This window comes from Rhinolophus ferrumequinum, chromosome 5, assembly GCF_004115265.2.
Source record: "Rhinolophus ferrumequinum isolate MPI-CBG mRhiFer1 chromosome 5, mRhiFer1_v1.p, whole genome shotgun sequence".
Lineage (NCBI taxonomy): Eukaryota > Metazoa > Chordata > Mammalia > Chiroptera > Rhinolophidae > Rhinolophus > Rhinolophus ferrumequinum.
Window position 1 is genome coordinate 46,435,595 of NC_046288.1, and position 23,371 is coordinate 46,458,965.

General features: G+C 34.8%; 1 protein-coding gene across 2 annotated transcripts in view; it reads left to right on the plus strand.

The window, feature by feature from the left end:
* Positions 1-23,371, plus strand: part of GRID2 (glutamate ionotropic receptor delta type subunit 2) — a 1,348,544-nt gene that overhangs the window by 1,060,480 nt on the left and 264,693 nt on the right. For both annotated transcript variants that reach the window (XM_033106341.1, XM_033106342.1), the window contains exon 12: positions 3,448-3,586. In XM_033106341.1, the coding sequence (XP_032962232.1) occupies positions 3,448-3,586 (139 nt within the window). The remainder of the gene's footprint in view (positions 1-3,447; positions 3,587-23,371) is intronic.

Sequence of the window (23,371 nt, forward strand, 5' to 3'; positions counted from 1 at the left end):
TTTGTATGGAAAAGACACTGGAAGTAGCCTGGGTAGTCCAGCAAATTGCATGGTCAAGGTTTTAGGGAATCACTAGGGCAAGGTGAATGATATTTGCCAGGTTGAAGGAGACTCAGATATGGCAGCTACCTGTGTCTGCACACTGGGTGAGAGGAGGGCTCAACAAAGGAACAATGGTTTCTGTCAGCGCCTTCATCCAGGAGAAAGCTATCTCTCCAGCCCTGCCCTGATGTCAGCCAATTCAGTTTCTCCCTGTATGTCCCTGTCACCATTTGAGCTGCTGCCCAGCACTAGAGCTCAGAGTGAATGAGCCTGTCAGTGAGTAAGTCCATGTGCAGGCCCTCTAAGAGGAATGCCTGGGACTCCAGCCACCCTCTGTCTCACTCACTCACAATCACTGTTGGTTTTCACAGCCAGAAGTTATGAGGACTTTTCTTCCTGGTACTGGAACCCTGGACTCAGTAGTCTGGTGCGGGGCTGGGACTCCTTGCTCTTCAGGCAGGACTTCCACAGCCCAAGTATCCCTCTCGATTTTTAATTGGCACATATGAGTGTGTGGTCAGCCCTTTCCATGCCTCCAACCCTCCTGCCAGTCTTGATGTGACTTCTGTATTTCCTTAGTTTTAGGATTTCTCTTTTCAGTTACACTGCACATGATTCTCAATGATGGTTGTCCTGTAGTTTAGCTGTAATTTTATGTGGTCATAAAGCAAGCATAGGATTTACCTACTTCGCCATCTTGCCAGAACTCCCAACTCCATTCTTTTTATTTTTCTTTGGCCCATGGCTTAATAGACTTGCAATTATTGATTTCTAAGTATATGAGGAGTTTCTCAGTCTCATCCCCCTTTTGTAACCTCTGGGCCCAAGTTTGTACAGCCACTGAATCTTTGAAGGCATTCAAAAGCATTGCTCGGTGTGTCAGTCTTTTGACTTTTTCATATTAAATTGGCATTTATCCCTCGGGGAAAAGTAGTCCTAATATCAAATCACGTTTCTGGATTATTTCCTCCAAGATCTTGGTCTTTAATCTTTCACTGCTGCTTTAGCTCTCAAATGCATTAGATGTTCAATTTGTATAGATACTGTCAGGAGGAGGATTGTTTTGAATTACCAGAAATGGAAGTCAAGATTCCCATTACTCAACATTTGATTTCTAAGTGCAGATAGCAAATAGAATGTCACTTTATTTGGAATTTTATTTAGATTCTGTAGGAATATTTGAATATACAAGTTGCAGATTTTGACATAGATGAAGAAAGCTCGACACCTATTCTTTCATATGGATGATAACAACTGTAGTAAAGGTTAAAGAATTTATGGAAACAAATCTTCACTTAGCTTTTTCAGTCATGAATTTCTTGTTCCATTTTTGTTACACTTATTAACGTCTTACAGTCTTTAGATATCAACTTGTTCATATTTTATTATTATTTTTTTCAATTAGTCATTTTGTCCAGGAAGTCCTCATGTAGATTTAAAAATTAATGTTTTCTTTTGCTTTTATCTTTTAAAAGCTTAGTGAATATTTTCTTTGCTTTGAAGACCAGAGTATCTGATATGCATTATAACTGCTTTTGAAAAATGTGTTCCAAATATAAGAGATTAGCCTATTTCGAGTCTACTACATCAGGAAATAGTTCAGGGTGTAACCAAAGGGTATGTTTGCACTACACTGAAAACTTCAATATTATATTATACTGTAAGAACTAATGGTTGGCATAAAAACCTGCCTGACATTATAATTAATTGAATGTTGTAAAGTCATGTACACGTTGATGGACCTAAGTAAATCTAGTATTATATATCTTTGGTTTATTTCTACTACTAGCACAAGCCTAATTACTTTTAGAAGGACTATTAATTTCATATAAAAAATATGTATTCATCAAGTATTTACCCACTTAAAATGGGATAGAAACTGTTCCTATATCAGAAACTATATTCTAAGGGAGAAAAATAAACAAAAATATATAAAATATGATAAATCATGATTAAAAAGATGGGAGGATTGGGAGTATGGGAATATGGAATGTTGTTTTAGATAGGATGTTGACAAAGTGTTTGTAAAGAAGTATCATCAGAGCAGAAACTTGAATAAAGTGAAGGGAAAAGTCATTTCTAAATTAAAGAGAGGAGAATTCCAGGCCTAAAAAATTGCAAGTACCAAAGCTCTAGGACAGAAATAAGCATAAAGGAAATTGTAAGTAGGCCATTGAGAGACTGGAAAGTGATAAGGTCAGGAAGTTGACCCGAGATTAGTTCATGTAGAACCTCATAGGCCTTGGTAAAAATTTTGGATTTTTTCCCCCCAAGAGTAATGAGTATCCACTAGAAGTTTTGATCAGGGAAATATTGTGATCTCGTTTTCATTTTTACAATACACCGTGGTGATAGAATTAGGAGTGACACTGCCCAGGATGTAAACAGGTAAACCATTTAAGTGGTTTAGTAGTAGAGTCAAAGAAGATGTGACAGCACTAGAATTGGTGAGATGAGGTAGAGTTTGGTGTGTAGTTTGAAGGTAAAGGTGACAGGACTTGCTACTGGATGGGATGTTGGAAAATTCCAAAGTATTTGGTCTGAGAAATAAAGTGAAGAGTTCCCTGAAATAGTGTGGAATGGGGTGTTAATTTAGGAGTAAAAATAAAGTGTTTTGTTTTAAATAGGGTAAGTGTGAGATGCCCATTAGATTCCAAATGGAAATTATGTAAGCATTTATCTGTAGCTTTCTAGAAATATAAATATAAACGTGAAAGTTAGCAAAGTATGCTGTAGATGATATTCAGAGTCACAAGACTTGAGATTAGTTGGGGTGGGAATGTGGACAGAGAATAGAAGCAATCTAGAGATTAAGTCCAAGGGCACTCCAACATTTAGAAGATGGAGAGGAAGATTCTACAGCAAGATTGCAAATAGTGGCTAAGCAATTAGGAGTAAAACAAAGCATGGAATGATGCTGAAGCCAATGAAAATATGTGCAACCCCACGATCATTAATAACCTTTGATTCTAGGTAATTTAACCAAAAATAATCTTCAATATAACTTATTGAACTAGAAATCTGAAAAGTTATATTAAATATAAGCCTAATATAGTACTAATAACACCTAACTAGTGAATAATTAAGCCCTTAGAAACAAAGTATATATCTGTGGTTATAATAAAAGGGTAATTAATTCTATGGTTGAATAAAAACGTGGAAAAATATAATTTAAACATATTACACTGTTTCTCATGCCTCTTTTTGACTGGGTTTCACATAGTCTCATAAAAGGGAATTAAATATGAAGTAATGAATATAAGCAAAATCCAAGGATCTATGCTGATATTATATGCAAAGATTTCTCACTCCTTAAAAGTTAACTTGGTATTGAATGTGTATGACCTCAGAATGCTCAATGAATACTTGTTGATGTTCTTTTATTCTCTTTGCTTCTTTCCACAGGTGGGGAGGTCCCATACACAACTCTGGCTACCCGAATGATGATGGGAGCTTGGTGGCTATTTGCTTTGATTGTCATCTCGTCTTATACAGCAAACCTTGCTGCTTTCCTCACTATCACCCGCATTGAAAGCTCCATCCAGTAAGTAGATGAGATTCCAGTAGCCACAAAGTATGAGAAGTGACAGGAGTGGCAAAAGCTACTTAAATAAGTATATGATTTTTGATAATCAATTTATAACTGCCTTTTGAGTAAAGGCTTAATTTTGGGATATGCAGATGTCACAGGATAGTTCAACTCCTGAACATACAGTTTTGGTAGAGCACCTTTTTATAAAATAAAATTCTGGGGATAATTTGAACATTACTTCCTACATTTTCTTGGAAGGATAACACATATTTGGAATTTTAACCACCACAATGTACGGGCAATATTTTGAAAAGGAGTTATACTAACATATATGTATATGTGATATATATATATTTCAAGTTTGACACTCTCAGTCTTTTCCTTGAGTCTGTCGCATTATGTACTGAGTAAATAGATAGACATCAATGACTGATTGATAGATAGATGATAGGTAAGGAGAGAAAGAAGAAGGGAGGAAGGGAGAGAGAGGGAGGAGAGAGACAGAGAGAGAGAGAGAGACAGAGAGAGAGAGAGAGAGCAAGAGAGAGACTAGCTATCAGGAGATAAACCAGGTTCTGTCTCTTTACTACATTATAGCTAATGTAGTTATTATAGCTGCTTTTTGTCTAGCTGCAATGGTGGTCAATTTTCATTAACTGTGGTGAACTTACTCAAATCTTAAAAGTTACCTAAGTCAATGACTCAATTCACAAACACCATTCTCATGAGTTCTGAGAGCAAAAAGCCAGATTTACCAAAACCAGTTTTGCTTTTATGGTGTCGTGCCATAATCAGCACCACAACACAACTTCTGCCTTATTAGAACATAATGTTCTATATATTGATTTAACAAAAATTTCCCTGAAAATATTTTATTCATCCAAATACAGGGTAGTTTGAATTTTCCTAAAGTTGAGGAACATTTATTTTTCAAGAAAACCGACCATTCAAAATTAGAATAATTAGATTTGTCAATGACTTCATTAGGGATTTAACTCATTCTTAAAAGAGAATGTAAGATTTTTTTCTTGCCTTTAAAAATATTTAATGAAGTCTATTAGTAGCCACACTATTATAACACAATCCTAAAAATAAAATAAAAAATTATTGTTCTGTAAAGGAGTAGGGTATTTTTTTCCCAAAATTCAACAGACACTCGATTACTTCATCCATTTATGAAAATGATGTTTCCAACTTCTCTCATCAAATTATGCTCCTTGAGTTGTTTCCCCAAGTATATCTTGGTGCAGAATCTTCAGACCCTTTCAGGTTATTACCCTTATAGCCAGTTCTATGTGTGGCATAAGTTATAAATGGTACAGAGTAAAGCTCATGGAAAGCTTGAACTGATGTCCCCATCAGAATCATATTTTAAGCAATAATGAAAATGATTACAACCACCCAACCAGGAAATCAATGAAATTAGTCAAATTATGAAAATAATAATTAATATTTATTAAGCACTCACAAGATGCCAGACTTTGTGCTAAATGTTTGACATGCATCGGCTCATTTAATATTTACAACCATCTTCTGAAATATATACTATTAACAACCCATTTTACAACTGAAGTTGAAAAGACAAGTAACTTGCCCCAAATCAGTAGTTAATAAGTGATTAATTAAAGACCAGACTTTAAATCTTTTCGATTCTTGAACCTTTGCTCTAACTGTACCACACCAGTTCCCATTCCACACCCTTGTCCTTTTGTATGGCCCATATTTTTAGAGATTATGAAAGACATGTCATAGCCTTACTCTTTGCTAAGTATAAGAATGTAAAGGATGGCATTCTTTAAATCCTCAAGTAGTCTGAGAAAATAAAGCATCAAAAGTACGGAGATTTTTGTGTTGGGCCAATTCTGTAGGCAAGCATTCCAACATAAGTAGATTATATTTATAATTGCCATCTGCCATTCAGGGTAAAACTGCTTGGAAGGTCCAATCCATAGAAATCACATTAAGAAAGATAGCTTTAAAAATTAAAAGGGAATATTTAAATCTGACCAATATACTTCTTGTCGATTATGTTTAATTTGTCACATTTTGAGTATATGCAAAGCTAAAAGGCTGTGTAGCTCAACTCTGACTTTGAAGCATTTTTAATAAATAAATGAAGAGAATTATAAATAAAATAACTGATTTCATACAGTAAATGATAAAAATCATAACAATCAATAAAACTTATGGCTACTAGTCACTGAGAATTTAATATGATTTATTAAATAAATATACTACACATTTTATCTCATTGATTCCTCAAAATAACCATAATATAATAATACAGATACTATTTTGTAGCTAAAGGAACAAAAATCTAGAAGTTAAATGCTCAAGATTACACAGTCAGCAATATCAGAACTGGAAATCTAACCCATAGCAATCTGATACTAATCCATAACCTTATCTACTGGAGATTTTCCTTATCTAGTAGTTGTTCTTACAATTTGTCTGCTTGAGCCACGATTTCCCTGAGGTTGCAGACCTTATGGCATGTATGTATGTGAGTTATTTAGTCATTACTAACTCTGTCAGCATTACTTTGTTATCTACCTAGACGTTAATGCAATGGCTGTGGCAGCAAGAGCCTCTATCAAATTTTTACACCAGTAAGGTTTCTATAAAAGTAAAATGTAATGAAAAAAATAACTTTCATGTTTTCCTCAACTATAGTTTCATAGTCCAAAATAACTGAACATTCTATTTTTTTTAAGAACTTATTTCTTTCTAATGCCAACTCACATTAAAAGTCAACAGTGGGTGTAATAAATCTCCCCTTCATTCTAATCTTTTCACTAGACTAATTTTGAAAGGGAAAAATTAGAGCCAAATAAGTTTTAAAAAACCTGATTCTCTTCACAAACTTAAAGATGTCTTCTAATTTCATGCCTCAGCTATGTTGGTAAATATAATTGCTTGCAATATTTCTTGGAAACATTCAAAATTCCATTTGCAACAAATGTCAGACTTTCTTGGGAAATTCTAAGTCTGATTTTTTCTTAGAAAATATAAAACCCTTTTTTTTTCAGAATACCATGCAATGTTGTGCTTCTTAATTATTTATATTCTTAAGATTTGCTCATCATTAAATGAAGCAATGCTCATCAATGAACTTTTTTCCAGCCAATTTTGTTCTGCCATTACCACACATGTATCAATCACATCTTCATCCTGAATATTCAGACCAGAAGAGGCAGAGGTAGTTAGAGGGATGTCAGGGAGAAAGGGAGGAAAGCAGCTACTTTTGAACAAATGGTTGACAGACACTCCTCTAGTTTGGTAGGATAAATTTAATAGATTTATTCTTGGGAAGCTAAATACATTTTATAAAATTTACCCCTTTTTGAAAATTAGATAGTTATTCTCATCTAACCTTCTAGTTGAACTTGTCATTAATAAAAATTTTGAAAGTGAATTTTTCCTAGTAAAGATAACTCATAAGTTTACTTTCATACCCCTTCAATGATGGAGGAAGCTCAACATGACTATGACAGATTGTGACACAGTTGGGAATGAGTAGTGTTGACATATACAGTTCAGCTTCTAAAGGGAAAAATATGCAATTTCTACGAGACCTTAGTGACATTTAGGCTTTTTCATTGTCATTGAACAGTTGCAACACGTAGCTAAATTGTTTTCAAATACCTAGAAATGTACTTTTTTTCTGTTGGTAGCCAGGCTAAATATGTGGCGATGGTGAAATGGAGCATGTGAAGCTTTGAAACTATTTTCAGAGTAAACACTGGTTAATAATATTATCCACATTAGCTCCATTAGTCTTTGTTATGATGCAGTTTTCAAAAACCTACTTATTTCACATATAAAGTTGAAAATAGCTACAGGGGAAATTATAGTTATACAGTTATAGTCATTAATAACTTTAGTCAGATTGGTCCTTGGTGATAAAACTTGAGGTCTTTCATTTCCTAAGGCTATAAGTAAGCTTGAGTCTATTCAAAGAGATCCCAACATCCCATCATACTTTTAAGTTTAATGAATATTCATTCTCCCTAATGGTTGAGGTTTGGCTAAACAAAATATTGAGTTAATGCAGCCACCGAATCAAAACTAATTTAGGATAAATTTCTTTCCAAGAATATACAAAAAGATTCATAAATATTCTGTCCACTGGAGGAGACACTTTTCCCCAGCATACCAATAACAGGATTTTTATATATCCACATTTGTCTACATTTGGAAAAGTAAAAATATTATTGAACAATTGTTTTTCTCAGTGCAACACAGTGAGTATGAGCTAGGCTGGGCTTAGAAATCTATATATCTGCTTCAGGTCTGAGGACAGAGAAAATGGTTGCAACTGGCAGGTGCTCTTTAATGAAACGATTTATACCTTTCCTTTGCCCTCATGCAACTATGTAAGTATCTTTAGCAACTCAGTATTAAAAGAGATCATTACAATTATGCTTTTGGAAAGGGAGGTGTTTCGAACTATAAAAACTCCTTAAATAAATATTATATTAGCGTCATTCATTTAGTTCAACTAATTATATACCTATATAGATATTTAAACACTGTGCTAGGCATTTAGTCTATAAATATATTTAGGTATTATCACTGAGTCACAATCTATTTGGAGGGACAGCAGTGTAGAATTCAGTGACATAGGGGTTATGATAGATTTATTTATAAAGTGTTGTGCGAACACAAGGGAAAGAGTAATTTAACTCAGTAACTTGGAGAAGAGGTGGAGGAGAAAGGAACGAAACTGTCAGGCATCACAGAGGTTCTCTGAGGTATCATCAGAAAGTTTGAAGGATGAATTTCAACAGACTGAAAGGATTGCATACTGGGGAACATTTGTAAAAGCAACTGAGATGTGAAACTCCTAGGAGAGTATCTAGCAAAGGCTAAATGATCAAAATATGTTAATTTCCTTCCTGGATTGGGATGGGTGATGTGAGTGTGGTAGAAAATGAAACAGAGAAGGAGGGTCAGACAAAATCCTGAAGGCTTGTTAAGGAATTTGGAATTTTTCCTGGAGATAATGGAGAATCACATCATTTAAAGAAAGACATCTTTATCTGTGGAGAGAAGGATGGGTGGGAAAGAAAAGATGTAGGAGTGTATAGAAACTCATTAGAGGTGACTAATGTACATGTTTTTATGGTATTTAACAAATATGTCTCTACTTGATATAAACCTGACCCATGTATCTTCTTGTTTCAAGGGTCATTTTACTTAGGAAATTCATAAGGATTAATGGTAATTTAAGATAAATTTGGCTTGAAAAACTTTATATCTCTAGGCTAACATTTACATTTCAAGTGAATGCAGGAATATAGCCTAAGTTTATTTTTTTTAAAGATACATAAAGAAAGGGTGTGGTTTACTACCTCTTAGCTAAACAGATAGGGAAGAAGAAAGTTACTAATGTGAAGACATTCTATAAATTACTCTGAAAAGGCTACTTTTCAGATGCAATTTTGCAGAAAATTTGCATCTCAAGGTCTGCATTCATGGATTCCATCCTGCCTGCTAATTATTTTTAGACTTGAGCCATCAAAAAGGAAGTCAGACTTATTTTTATTCAGTTTTAATGCATTTTCTTGTTATTATGAAAATAATACAAGACTATTTTGAGAAAATAGAAAAATATAGTAAAATTTTGAAGGACAAATCATTAATAATCCATTATCTGTCATGCAGCAATAAATTCTGTCAATATTTAAGCAAACTTTATGTTAACTGTTTATTTTGAGGTAATTATATATACAGAGGAAATTGCAAAGATATAGTACATATGCCTTTCACCTGGATTCCCCCAATGCTTACATCTTAAATAATTATAGAACAATATCAAAACCAAGAAATTAACATGGGTATAATGTGTACATACAGTTCTGTGTCATTTTATCACAAGTGTGGAATGTCTAACCACCACAGCAATACAGATACAGAACTTTACCATCATTACACAAATTCTCATGCTACCCCTTTATAAACACACTAACTCTTTTTTCTCCACAGTCCCATAATGTTTGGCAACCAGTGATATATTCTCCATTCCTGTAATTTTTTTCATTTCGGGAGTGTTGTATAAGTTGAATCATACAGTATGTGGCCTTTTGAAAGTGGCTTTTCCCCCCACTCGGCATAATCCCCTTGAGATCCATCCAAGTTGCTGTATGCATCAATAGTTCATTGATTTTTATTGCTGAGTAGTAATCCATTAAATGGATGCACCAGTTTGTTTAACAATTTGCCTATTTAATGGCATTTTTGTCATATCTGGTTTTTAGCTATTACAAATAAAGCTGATAAGAACATTTATGTGCAGGTTTTTGTTTCAATATCTTTTCATTTTTCTGGCATAAATGCCCAGGGGTGCAATTGCTAGGTAGTACGGTAAGTGTATGATTAGTTTTAAGTAACTGCCAAAATATTTCCCAGAGTAGCTAAACGATTTTATATTTCCACCAGCAATGTATGGGAATTCCAGTGTCTCTGCATCCTTGGCCGCATTTGGTGTTGTCACTCTTTTTTTTTTTTCAGCCATTCTGATAGGCACGTAGTGATAACTTATTGTGGTCTTAATTTGCATGTCCGTAGTGGCTAGTTATGTTAAATATGTTTCCATGTGCATTTTTTCATCCTTATATCCAGAAAGGTCGCTTCATGCCTTTTGTCCATTTTCTAATTGGATTATTTGGGATTTTTTTTTTTTTTACTGTTGCATATTCTAGATATTGGTCCCTTGTTTTTTAGATATGTGGTTTGCAAATATTTTCTCCTAGTTTCTTGCTCGTCTTTTCATCCTCTTTACAGGGTCACATAATAGAACAAAAGTTTTGAATTTTGATGAAGCACAACTTATATGAAAATATATATATGGATTGTACTTTTGGTGTCATGTCTAAGTCCTAGGTCCCCAAAAATTTCAACTGTTTTCTTCTAAAAGTTTTCTAGTTTTACATTTTTCATTTAAATCTGTATTCCATTTTGAGTTTTGTATTAGGTATAATGTTTGGATTAAGGTTCATTTATTTATATATTTTTGCCTGTAAATATGCAAATGGTCCAGCAGCATTTGCTGAAAATAATTATATTTCCTTCAGTGAATAGGCTGTACACCTTTGTAGTGAAAAATCAGTTGGCCATACTGTATGACTCTTTGTCTGGGTTCCCTATCTTTTTCCATTGTTCTACTCGTATGTATCCATCTCTCTTCCAGTAAAAGAAAGTTTTGATTACTGCAGCTTGAAATCAAGTAGAGGAATTCCTCCCACTTTTTGCCCCCAGAATTATTTTAGCTATTCTATGTCCTTTGACTTTCCATCTAAATTTCAGAATAACTCAATCTATACCTACAAAAAAAATATTGATAGGATTTTGATAGGAATTACTTAAATCTGTTTATCAGTTTGGGGAGAATTCACATCATCTTTACTATGTTGAGTCCTCCAATTTATCAACATGACGTATCTATTTATTTACATCTTTAATTTTTTTCATCAACATTTTGTAATTTATAGCATATAAGTCTTATACATGTTAGATTTATACCTATGTATTTCTTTTTCTCCTAGTGATTTTAAATGGTACTGGATTTTTAATTTTGGTTTCCATATATTCATTGCTAATATAAAAAATACAATTAATTTTATATGCTGATTTTATCTTGTGACCTTGCTGAGTAGTAATCCATGGTATGGATGTACTAGTTGGTAGGAGATTTTGTTAGATTATTTGGGATTTTTTATATAAACCTTCCTGCTATTAACAAACTGAGCGGTTGTGTTTCTTTCTCATGTATAAGCCTTTTATTTCCTTCTGTTGTCATTTCTTTGCTGTCTGGAACTTACAGTACTGTGTCAATTAAGAGTGGTGAGAGTGGACATCTCTACTCTGTTCCCCATTTCGGGGAAAGCATTCAATCTTTCACTGTTACATATGATGTTAGCTGTAGGTTTTTTGTAGATGTTCTCTATTAAGTTAAGGAAATCACCTTCTATTCCTAGTTATCTATGTGTGTTTATCATGAATGGGTGTTGGATTTTGTCAAATGCTTTCTGTCCCCATCAATTGATAGGCACATACGAGTTTTCTTCTTTATCTTATTTGGTGAATTCTGTTGTTTGATAACAAACTTTTTTCAAAATGAAGTAGAGGCTAACTATATCCCCCTCTCCTATGTCTTCTCTACCTTTTCTTTTTGCTAAATCTTGTTTTTTCACTGATTTTCTTCCTTCTGTTGAAATGAAGCAAAAAAGATCCTGATTTTCCCTGCCTGCTGCTATACTTCTTATTTCCTGTTCTCTTACCTCAACTATTGCTGCCTTCTATCTATTCTCTTCCCGTTCAAGTTTATCCTCTGAGTGTGGAGTCCAGGCAGTTACTTTCTTCCACCCTTAAAACTGTCTTGGGAACCTCCCTTATTACCTCATCTTATCAAAATAAAGTCCAACTCTATCAGCAGAGTATATTGAACTGTTCAAAGCTAATCAGCCTCATTTTTCTTTACTGCTACCAATTAACCCATTCTCACACTTATTCCTGCTCCAGTCTAGCCAAACCCTTGGAGGACATTTCATGCCTCGGGAGTTCATATGCTGTTCCCTCTCCCTGCAATGACCCAGAGATGCCCTCTTTTCAACTGGTACCTTTTATTTGCCTGGGCACAATTAATCAGTACACATGTCTCTTCTTTTTGAGAGTATACATTCTTTACAGGCAAGGACTATGTCACATTCATATTTATGCCCCTAATGCCTCTCCAAGTGCCTGGGACATAGCATTAATAATAAGGGCAGCTAACATTTATTGAGTGCTAGCCGTGTGATGGATACTTTCCTAATGCAGTAGTAAATCCAGGCAATCTGGCACTAGAAACCTTTGTCTTAACCAGTATATTATATCATCTGTAATTAGAATACTAAACTTATATTGAATAAAATAAATAAGTGAAAGAATGAAAACCATAAGCGTTGTTATAAATATTTTGAAAAATTAAAGAGTTTTGCAGAAAATAATTAATGGCTGAATTATATTTAGACAAGTCAATTCCAGATATTTCTAGAAACAGGCACCGGAGAGCATGGATTCAAAAATTAAAATTCCATTCAAATTTTCTGCCACTTATTAGCTCAGTGATCTTGTCATTGTCTATAATCATTTTAAGCCTTATTTTCCCTAAGGGCAAAAAGGACAATGGGTCCTTACTTCATAGGCTTTTTATGAAAAATAAATGAAAAAGAAGAAGACATAAATAACAGCACAATTCCTGGATACACCCTACCTAACATTTGCTTTCATTTTTCTACTTGCTCTCCAGGAGCTCATATAGATGCCTTGGACTGTTCTTCCCTCTACCCCCATTTTCGGTGCTGCTAATAATTAATTTTTTAAAACCATTTTGTCCACAATTTCATATACTAAATTCATCTTTTCACCTCGTTCACCTAGACCTGAAAATTGCTACTGCTACTATTGCTTCTGACACAACTGCCACAGTCCTACTTTCTGGTCTCCCTTACTGGGTGTTGTGTGCTTGCCCTGCCACTTAAACCTCCATGTCCCCAAAAGTGAAAAACTGGCTGCTAGCAAGCTTTAGCTGAATTTAATTATAATTAACTATCAATATGGTCAAGCTTCTACTGATAGTGACTGGCACTAAACCTGGGTCAGGATATCTGTTTGTCAGGTAAGTTTTCTCTGAACTCATCTTTAACTACCCTCTCACAACACACAGCTCACTCACCACATCCTCTATGTAGTTTTCCTCATGGTGGTCATAACTAGAATTAGTGTCTCCCTTTTTTGAATCACTTTTCATCCACCTCACTTGCACCCTGAACTACATCTAGCCTTGTACTGAAGTATCATTCTACTTGTTTTACCTTTTCAATCAAAATGTATGTTCCTGAGGGTGGTTTTTTATCACCTTTGTATCGATACAGTGGCTTATATACCCTGTTTCCCTGAAAATAAGACCTAGCCGGACAATCAGCTCTAATGCATCTTTTGGAGCAAAAAATAATATAAGACCCAGTCTCATTTTAATATAATATAAGACCGGGTCTTTATAATATAACATAATGTAATATACCGAGTCTTATATTAATTTTTGCTCCAAAAGACGCATTAGAGCTGATTGCACGGCTAGATCTTATTTTCGGGGAAACAGGGTAATACCTTATTGAGTAAATGGTTGGTTATAGGTAAATATTCAGTAAGTGAATGAGCCAGAAAGGGATTTCTTAGAAGCTGGTCTGAGACTTTGGAAGTCTATGACTTATTTGTATATCTCATAAAGAACCAGAAAGATGTATGAAATGCATTTCTTCACCCTACTATTCCAGGCTAAGAAAAGAAGCCCAAAATGATATGCTCTCTAGGTTTCCTTAGTGTCTCACCCACTTTCTTCTCTCTTCCAGTAGGAAGCTATTTCAAAGCTCTCAGCAGGGAATTGCACACTTTATTAGGAGCAGCCAAAATCAAGGTGACTGAAGTGAGCTGGGACTGATTCATACTGCTTTTATGTTTCAGTTTAGTACAGAATTGTATAGCCTTAGCTCTAGAGTACACAGACGCTACAGACAGAGGAAAACATCCATCTCCTTATTCTATATTGTTCAGTGTTAGAATGGCTTCCTCATCAAAGCACTTAAATACTACACTGATGGATGTTTTATAAACACGTAGCCATCTAGATTTTACAGACAAGCTTTTATCTTTCATTTTGAAAAATGAAAAATAAAAACTCTCAGAAGTATATTGGTTTTCAAAGCCACACTCTAGTGAGCATTTAATTAAATGTTGCCTCTTACTTTATTTGTGACTCCCAGGAACAGGGTTATATTAGCATTGCCAGACTCTATTTACACTAAGCTCTTCAAGATGAAAACTTCGCCAAACTAATAAACTCTCACAAGCCCTAAGATGATGCCCAACTTCCATACAAACCAAGCCATTCTAAACAACTCAAAACGTGCTTTCTTTCTCTCTCCCCAACCTTAGTCGTCTAGTTATGTTCAGTGTTCCTTCAACTATAAAATTCTGTATCAACTACACAAACGAGATGTTTTGTTAAACAAGGTCTGAGAAAACTGATTTAAAAAATCACATAGGTGCCCTAATAAAAGAAATCCTGGTTTAAAAGGCAAATCTGAAAGGAAAGTCTTGTATTGCCATATTTGCTTGTCTTTTTCCTCTTTCAGTTTTTCTAATCCCACTTTTCTTTCCCGTCCTCTTCATACCAGCAATCTTGGTGTGCTGACCTCCACCATCCCCTGAGTATCTGTTTGACCCCATTAATTTTCTGATCCTCTTAGTCCCTCCACAAGCTCTTGTCAACCTAAGCTAATCAATTCATTTTTAATGGCTTTCTCCTACACACACACACACACACACACACACACACACACACACACCTATTATAGCCCCTATTTCTCAAACCCTAATCTTTTAACCTAAAGACAAGGTTGGAAATTACCAGATGCCCCAGATCACAAAACATCACGGGGAAGGTAAAAAACAAGATCTGCAGCCAGCTGGCTGGGCTGCTTTTTCTGATGAAAATTGTCATTTTCTGAGAGGGATGCTGCAGAACTCTCAAGATGTACTGCTGAATGAAGGGCAGGGTGCACATTTACAAAACAGTTTGGGCATTTATAATCTGAGTGGCTCTTAAGAAGACCTGACTCTGAGCGTCAGGATATGCATTCTATACCTTCTTTTAGTTGAAAGTCCTCAGAAACCCTATATCACCTACTTGGGAAAGAGGATAATTTCTCTAAATGAAGCTGAAAAAAAAATTTTTTTTTTAAGAAATCTATAGACCTACTGCACTGGAAAGAAGGAAAACATCTTCATGTTTGGGAAACTTGAAATTATCAATAGAAACTTGGTCCCCTGCTCTGTGTTATGAAGAGCCAGGATTTTTATTTTCAGTTAGATTCATTTGAAACTTCACTGAAACAAGGACTTTTTACCTTACTTTGACAATGATGTTGTAGTGAGTCTTCAAATAGGCTATTAAATGAGCCCTACTGTTATTCCTGGTAACTTCTTTCTCTAGTTATTTCTTTCTACTGTGAATAATCTGATAATGTGATTAATGTTTTAAGCTCCTTAAAAGACCTTATGGAAAAAAATTACAAATTACTATTGATTCCTCACTTGAATCCACATGATATTTTATTTGGGTTATTGTTTCATGTAGTCACATTATGTATTATTTTATCACAGCTTGTTAATTGTCCATTTGTGAAGTAGCGATCAATAGTTCAATGTCAGCCTTGGAGAATATATTGAATAAAGTATTTTTTCCATGAGTCAGGGTTGGCCCTAATTCTAATGAACATTTTCAGCATTGATTTGAAGTATGGAATAGGAAGTAAGCTAATTAAACATGCAGATTACTTAATATTGAGTTGGGGTGATTATTGACTAGAATCACACTGTAAGAATTCATAAGGACCTTGACAAATTAAACAAGGTAGTTAGAAATAAGGTGAAGGTTAATAAGGACAAATATGTGATAATTCACCCAGATATGGAAAAAATAAACTGTGTCAATCGATGATAGTTCAAAATTTGAGGATGAAGGCAATTTCAGAATGAATCATCTGTCCATCATAAATTTGAAATGTAGCATTAATGTTTATAAAGAAAATGACCAAAGTCACCTAACAATGTAAAAGTTATTTGGGCCTTTTAATAGACTACGATTACCTATTTATAAGGTCCATAAATTATGCAAAAATTTCAATAAAAGAGAAAAAATATGTCTTAGTTAATAGCAATGTAACAAAGTGAGTAATAGACCCTGTGGGTAAGATCTAAAGGAATTTAGTGTTTAACTCAATCAGAAGGCTAAATGTTGAAAATGAAAAGGAAGTGTTCTGTTACATAAAGAAATATCGTGCTAGAGTGTGTCCATAGCAATTGCCCATTTTCACTGTGAACAAAATGAGAGGCTAATGTGAAAGGTGGATTTTAGGTTAGGCATGAGTAAGGACTTCTTGGTGTTAAGTTTTCTAAGTCATTAAAGTGCCCTAGGAAGAAAATAAAGTCCGTTTTGGAGGCTGGCTTATGTGCCTTAAAGTACATAATTAAATTAAGTGATAACTCCAGGAACTCTTTCAACTTTGATGTTATGAGTGTATTAGACTCTTTCTTAACACCATTTAGAAATTTGTTGATCTTCAAGGGAAATTCATGGGAATTAGTCAAGTCCTTCCTGTATTTTCAATGCTATAGGAACATAAAAATCCATTCAACCAAACTATTCTATGGTTGAAATCTATTGGATTATTTGAGTATATCATCTTAACATAAATTCTACTATCAATGATGACATCATGAAATGTTGGCAATGTAATTTAGGATAATTCCATATTTGTTTGTATTGTCCTGGGTAAATAAATATTGCATCTTTTTCAAAATATATAAGAAAGAAACTACATAGGAAAATTACAAATTGAATTCACAGAATGCTGAGCCTTTCGCAATGGAGTTCTGCTTAACTAATGTATATACAGAGGGTTCCAAATAAATGTATATGTTTTAAGAAAGAAAAAACTGTACTAAAATTATAATACTCTATATATACTGATAACAAAAAATGAATACAAGTCATGAGTATACATTTTTTTGGCACCTCTGATATATCTATATATTACGAAAGACTACTTTATTTAACTAATAGGCCATTTAAAATAGAGAACAGGGTGTCTATTGATAATTCTGTCAGCAGGCGGAAAAATACAATGTCTGCCACATATCAGGATTCATGGTATGAGAAAGTTAGTTCCTAGCTTATAATGTGGGCCAACAAGTCAGACAAGACAATCAGATTCAGACAACTATTTTCTTGCATGTCTGTAACACTCATTTTGAAGAAATTTTAACAATTATTTTTATTAATTATGCCTGACAGCAGTAAGAAGGACAAAGCATTTCCATCTCCCTTTGGGTTCTCTAAAACAGCCTACCATGTCCACAAGTCTGAATCAACTTTAAATGTGTATGGGAAATGCAAGTCTCACCAAGTGCATGTGGATGTTTCTCTAAGGAGTCCGTGATGTCCATCTTTCTCAAGTGCATCTTTTTTATATGAATTTCCAATATTCCCTATGACCGTCCTATCTATACCACATGGCACATAGGGCAGCTCCTGACTACTCTGTGAGGCAAAAGGTATATAAAATACACCTGAATCTCTCAGGAAAGACTTGAGAGTCATCTGCCAGCGGTAATCCTCCAGGCCTACTCATCTGCCATATAGGGACAGTGTTTGAAAGGAGAGGTGTCCCTTCCATGAACACTACATTACACTTTTTCTAGACCATACACACTTGAAATTCTGATGGATATTTAAATAGTTCTTAAAAATAAAGATCAAATAACTATTCTAAAGGGGTTCAGAGAACAAAATCCCAAAGCTGTCTTTTATTTAACTTACCCTGTTGTACTATATAAGAGCAGGTTTGAGAGTAGGTGAGGGACATAGGACAAGAGTAGGGAGAGGGACAGAGCAGAGGGACTGAAGAAGGATGTACAATATAGGCCTTAACTGAGTATCCCACATGGAGCCATCCTCATCTGCTGACCCTCCTCTGTAAATCATCAATCCTCTTTGGTCCTCATCTGGCCCTTCTTATAAAGTATCCTCGCCATCCATGGAGCCTCTCATGGGAAATTCTCCCTGTCTCCACAAGCAAAGGAATCGTAGTCTTTTGCCCTGCTTGGTATCATTCAAACTTGTTGGCCTCACATTTCAGGCGTCTGTGTCTTGAGAAGGACAAAAGTCTGGCACCATGAAAGGAATGAAGACACGATCACCTCGGTGCTAGTATATTCTCTGCACTAGAGATAGCTGTCGCTGGGTTCCTCTTGACTTACGTTGCCCCATAAATTTTGCTTTTAGACTATACAATCTTATCTTCTATAAGAGAACCATATTTCTTCCACGAATGTGCATTTGACCTTAATCTTTTAAAAAGAAGAAACTTAGCATTATTGCACTAAAGAACATTCCACTCTTTCCTGGGCCTGCTGTCATTCAATAGTGTCATTCTTATGCACTTAAAATAGCTCTCACTGAGCTTTTCAGTGTGAACTAAGCCATATGCAAACTAAAATTTTTTCTGACATGAAGGTGTGTTAGAGTCCTGCTTACCCCATCATTTACCCTTGATACCCTTATATTTCATCAGACCTCTTTACAAATTTGAATCTGAGGAATTTTGGGAAACTTCACTGAGCAGAGTAAGGTACTAAGACACAGAATGTGATTTTCTAAAGGACAAGTGGCCATTGGTTATGCTATAAGTGGGAAGATGGAACACCTTTTTATAGTGCTTATTTCATTGTCCTATCACTAGAACATATGTATTCTCCTTCCTCCTCTTTATTTAAATACTCAACCCTCGAAAGAAAAAAAATCCTAAAATTAAATTTTCTGTAATAATACTCCATATTACCAAAAGTGACCATTCTCTCCTTGTTTTGGTGTTTATTTCTTCTTTAGCTACTAAAACCATGATTCGTTTTGTGTTTTTCAATCATTTCAGTTAGCAGAATTAGTTGAGCAATTTTCCTCATTGTTCAGCTTACTTCTGATATTTCAGTCAGAAATCACCCAACAAACCAACCATTACTTCTCTGCTCTATTTCTGCACTGCTTAGATAAGTATTTCTTTCAGGAATATTCCACTTTGTACCAGGTCCTCTGTGTAACAGAATCATGGACTATAACCTCAGCTTTTCCAAATACTTTGTTTCAGTCCAATTTGTTTGGGTTTTCTTTTAATTTATTTTGCCTCTGAACTTATTTATTTTACATACATAGCAAAATGTTTTCACTGGAAGGTTGATAAAGCACTTGCAGCTGATTTTCTTACAGGGGTAATTTCCAAAGCTGCCTTTGAAATAATATGTTTTTTAAAAGTGTTTAATTATAAAATACTGCTGGTCATGGTTAGTCACTCACAGAATGTCTGATAATATATAGTAATATAGTAAAATACCCATTTTTATGCAATGCTAGTTTAATGGGAATGCTCATTTTTCAAGATCAAAGTAAAGAAGAGTAGCCAAAGCAAATGAGCATCATTAATTGTTGACTACTGTCCAGACTCTGGCCTACGTTCTGAGTTTCAAAGATGATTTTTTAAAAAATAATTATGAGAATCAGCATGTATGTTCTAATAAGGTAGACAAAGAAGTAAAATTTCATCATACAATGTTAAAATGTGAATGAATTCTAAGTGTTAGAACAGCACTGAGGAGGTAATGGATTTTCTTCTTGAAGGTAATAGACAAGAAACATCTTTTGCTGAGAAAACACTTACCAAGACATAGAGCTGTGAAAATGCAAGGAGTGATGAAATGGTCTGCTTGCCTTTTAATGTGAATGTGAATGAGGCAAAAGGTTGTTTCTGAGAGAGAAAGGAGGGGAAAAAAAATTAGGCCAAATTTTTGAAGTACCTTGAATGCTAGGGATTTTGAACTATTTTCTAAGGACAGTGGTGTACATAGGAAATGTTTAAATAGTCAGGGATAGGATCAGATTTGATTATCAGAAAGAACACTTTAGCTGTGGTACAGGAAAGATGGATTAGAGGTAGATAAGAGTAGAGATAGCAAAAAGGCTTAGAAATAATTTTCTAGGTAGAATTTATGAGGGTATTGGCAACGGAAAGGCAAAGGTAGTGACAAATTTGCAATCTGGAGACATAAAACCTACAGAACTTGATGAGAGATTAGATGGGATAGGGGAGTCAGAGAGAAAAGCCATTGGTGAGGAAGAGAGGTTAGCTGAGAAGGAATCTAATTGGTGGGAAAATAAGGAGATAGCAATTCCAGAAACCACAGAGAACAAAATAAAAGTAATAATTGTAATAAAAGGAATAATTACAACTACCCGTAATTGAGCACTTACAGAGAGCTAAGTACTAAGCTGTCTTACATGTAATGTCTGCTTCAAATATCCAGATACCTTATTATATAATTATTATTTCCCCTGTTTCATAGGGGGGAGAAATTGCAATTTGGAGAAGATCAAATAACTTGTCCAATGATTGAAACTCAGATATTTATGTTTTCAAAACCCCTGTTTTTAGAAACTAAGCAGTTGTCCAGTGTACATCTGTCGGCAGTACCTCTCAGTGTGAGGCCTGTCTTCCATCACCACCTCGGTGACTTTTCCAACACTTGTGCATGCTTCTTGGGTCTCAATGACAAATTCTCACTCTGCTGGCATATTAGTTGTACTTTTAAGTTTTACATTTTGGAACACTTTTTTTATGCTGGAAAACGTACCTCTGTCGTGCACCTACAACAGCTCTCAGCCACTACAATCAATGAACAGCAGTGAGCACCAGGAAGTCTCTTTATTTGGTTAGTAAAGGACTCTTGGGGCTACAACAACATATGTCCTCTGACAGAGACTGAAATCAGCATCCAGAAGAGGAAACTGGGGAGAGAGGTAAAAAAACTGAACTGAGTTGGAGGATACATATAATATAATCCAACTTGTTTGTGGCTCTTTACTGTCACTTCCCTTTGCCTGAAGCATCTAGTGCCTATTTCCATTTTTACCCCCACCAAGAAGAAAAATCACTTCTGATGTGATAATTAGAGCTGATTTGTTGTATCCCATAAAAAAATTGGGATTAGATCTACAGTTCCCAAGAGACAGAGTGGCCAGCTCACTCTTGGTCATTGTGGATGAGCAAATCCATATAAACAGGCTCAATGAGAGAGAGAGAGAGAGAGAGAGAGAGAGAGAGAGAGAAGAGAAGAAAAAGAAGGAGGAGGAGGAAAGGAGGAGGAGGAGGAGGAGGAGGAGGAGGAGGAGGAGGAGAGAAAGGGAACAAGAAGAAAGGAAGAAGGAAGGAAGGGAAGGAAGGAAAGGAAGGAAGTAAGTAAGGAAGGAAGAAGGAAGAAGTAAGGCAGGAAAGAAAGCAAAAAATTGTATTGGAGGAGAGGTTTATGAGAGTTATTTTAAAGTTTATATGGGTAAGATCTATTCTTTTGTTTAAGAAAAGTAGGGAAAAACATTGGTGAAAGTTCACTGAAGAGGGGACAGGCATTAGATATTTAACTAGTTAACAATTTTAGAAATGTAAGTATTTTTAGCAACACATTCATTATATCAATTTCGTTAACACAGAGTCATATGAATGTCCCAAAGAGTTTGCTATGAAGAAAGTTATGACCATGTAGTCTCATATTCATACAATCTTATACTTGAAAAGGAAATGAGACGTTAGTTTGACTGTAATTCATGAATATCCTCTTCAACGATATTTATAAGTGGTATCCTGCCACACACACACAGACACACAAAATCCATTAGGAATTATTACATAGGGTATTATAAGGAGAGGGATCATTATAATAATCATCTTCATATAAAAACAGGAAATAACTTGATCTAATACTGACATGACCGGTCCTTTATGATCATTCCTTGAGGAGGACACTGTTCTTCTGTCCATTTGTAGATGACGAAAGTAAAGTTAACTGAGGTACCTACCATCACACAGCTCACAAATAACAGATCTGCTTGACTTGAAAATCTAACTTACCCAATGTCAAAGCTACTGCTATCAGATATAGCTAATATCAGACTATCACATGCATCAAAATTAATTTTCAGTGTTTAAAGTGTTTTAAATGTTTACCCTTCTCATGGAAAGAATTTTACATAAGCCTAGATCCACTCAAATTTCTAAAATGTACAGTCCTGCCCTAAATTACAGTGTCTCATTATATGTAATGTTCATGCAAATATCTATCACTTACCTATCAACTCTCAGTATTGTTTAGTACCCAGGTCTCTAGTCGTATAGGATGCCACTACAAGGAATAAAAGAAGAATCTCAGTGAGACGTTGAGAAAATAAGGCTGATTAGAGTGGCAAAACATTTGCTTTTTTTATTGCTCACCATATATACTCATTGTTTACTCTATGTTTATGACTGTGGGTGTGGGTTTGGGAGGGGAAACTCAGGTTGAATAGATTCACAGAGTGATAATTCACTGAGTTTTATGTGAGTATATGTGGGTATTGCGTGGTTAAGTGGAGAAATGGAATATACTAGTATGAGTATATTCACAGTTAACTCTTTTCTAGAATGCTCTAGATTTTCCCATTTCTTCTACAGCCTGAGTAAATGTTGTCAATTGTTAAAAAAGAGATATCAATACATGCCATGGTAAATTAATTTATATATTAAGTACTTAATAATTATTTTAGAATTGTTTTACATTTTAAAACAATGATTTGGCATGTCTAAGTAATATCTACTCAGGTGTTGACCTTCAGGTACATTTTTTGAGGATTACCACTTGTAGACTATCCTACCAGATTTCTTTTAGGGGATCATAATATAGGCTGTAGCATTTTTACTGAGCTTGCTCTAAAATCTTATTAGCATAAAAAGAGCAAAATGACCACTTATAACAGGCACTCTCTTTGTTGGGCTCCAAAAAAAAATAGCCTTCTCTTTTTGTACTAAGCTATTTGAGCTCATTTCATTTGGCTTCAATTTCTTTTTGTCACCTTTGTTGCTGTCTTGGGGTACTATAATGGAATAACGCTGAATAAGACAAGCTATAATTTTTATTGCAAGCATATCTCAAGTCAAATTTATAAGCTGAACTTGATATCAGAAATGAAGCTAGAGGGGACATGCTTTTGTTCTAAGTTTTAAATGCCCTACTATTCTAAATTTGAAGAATGTTAAAAATAAACTGCTTTTATCTGGCATCAGGAACTTCACACAGGCAATATATTGACACATTCCTTTAAAGAACCTATTGTGT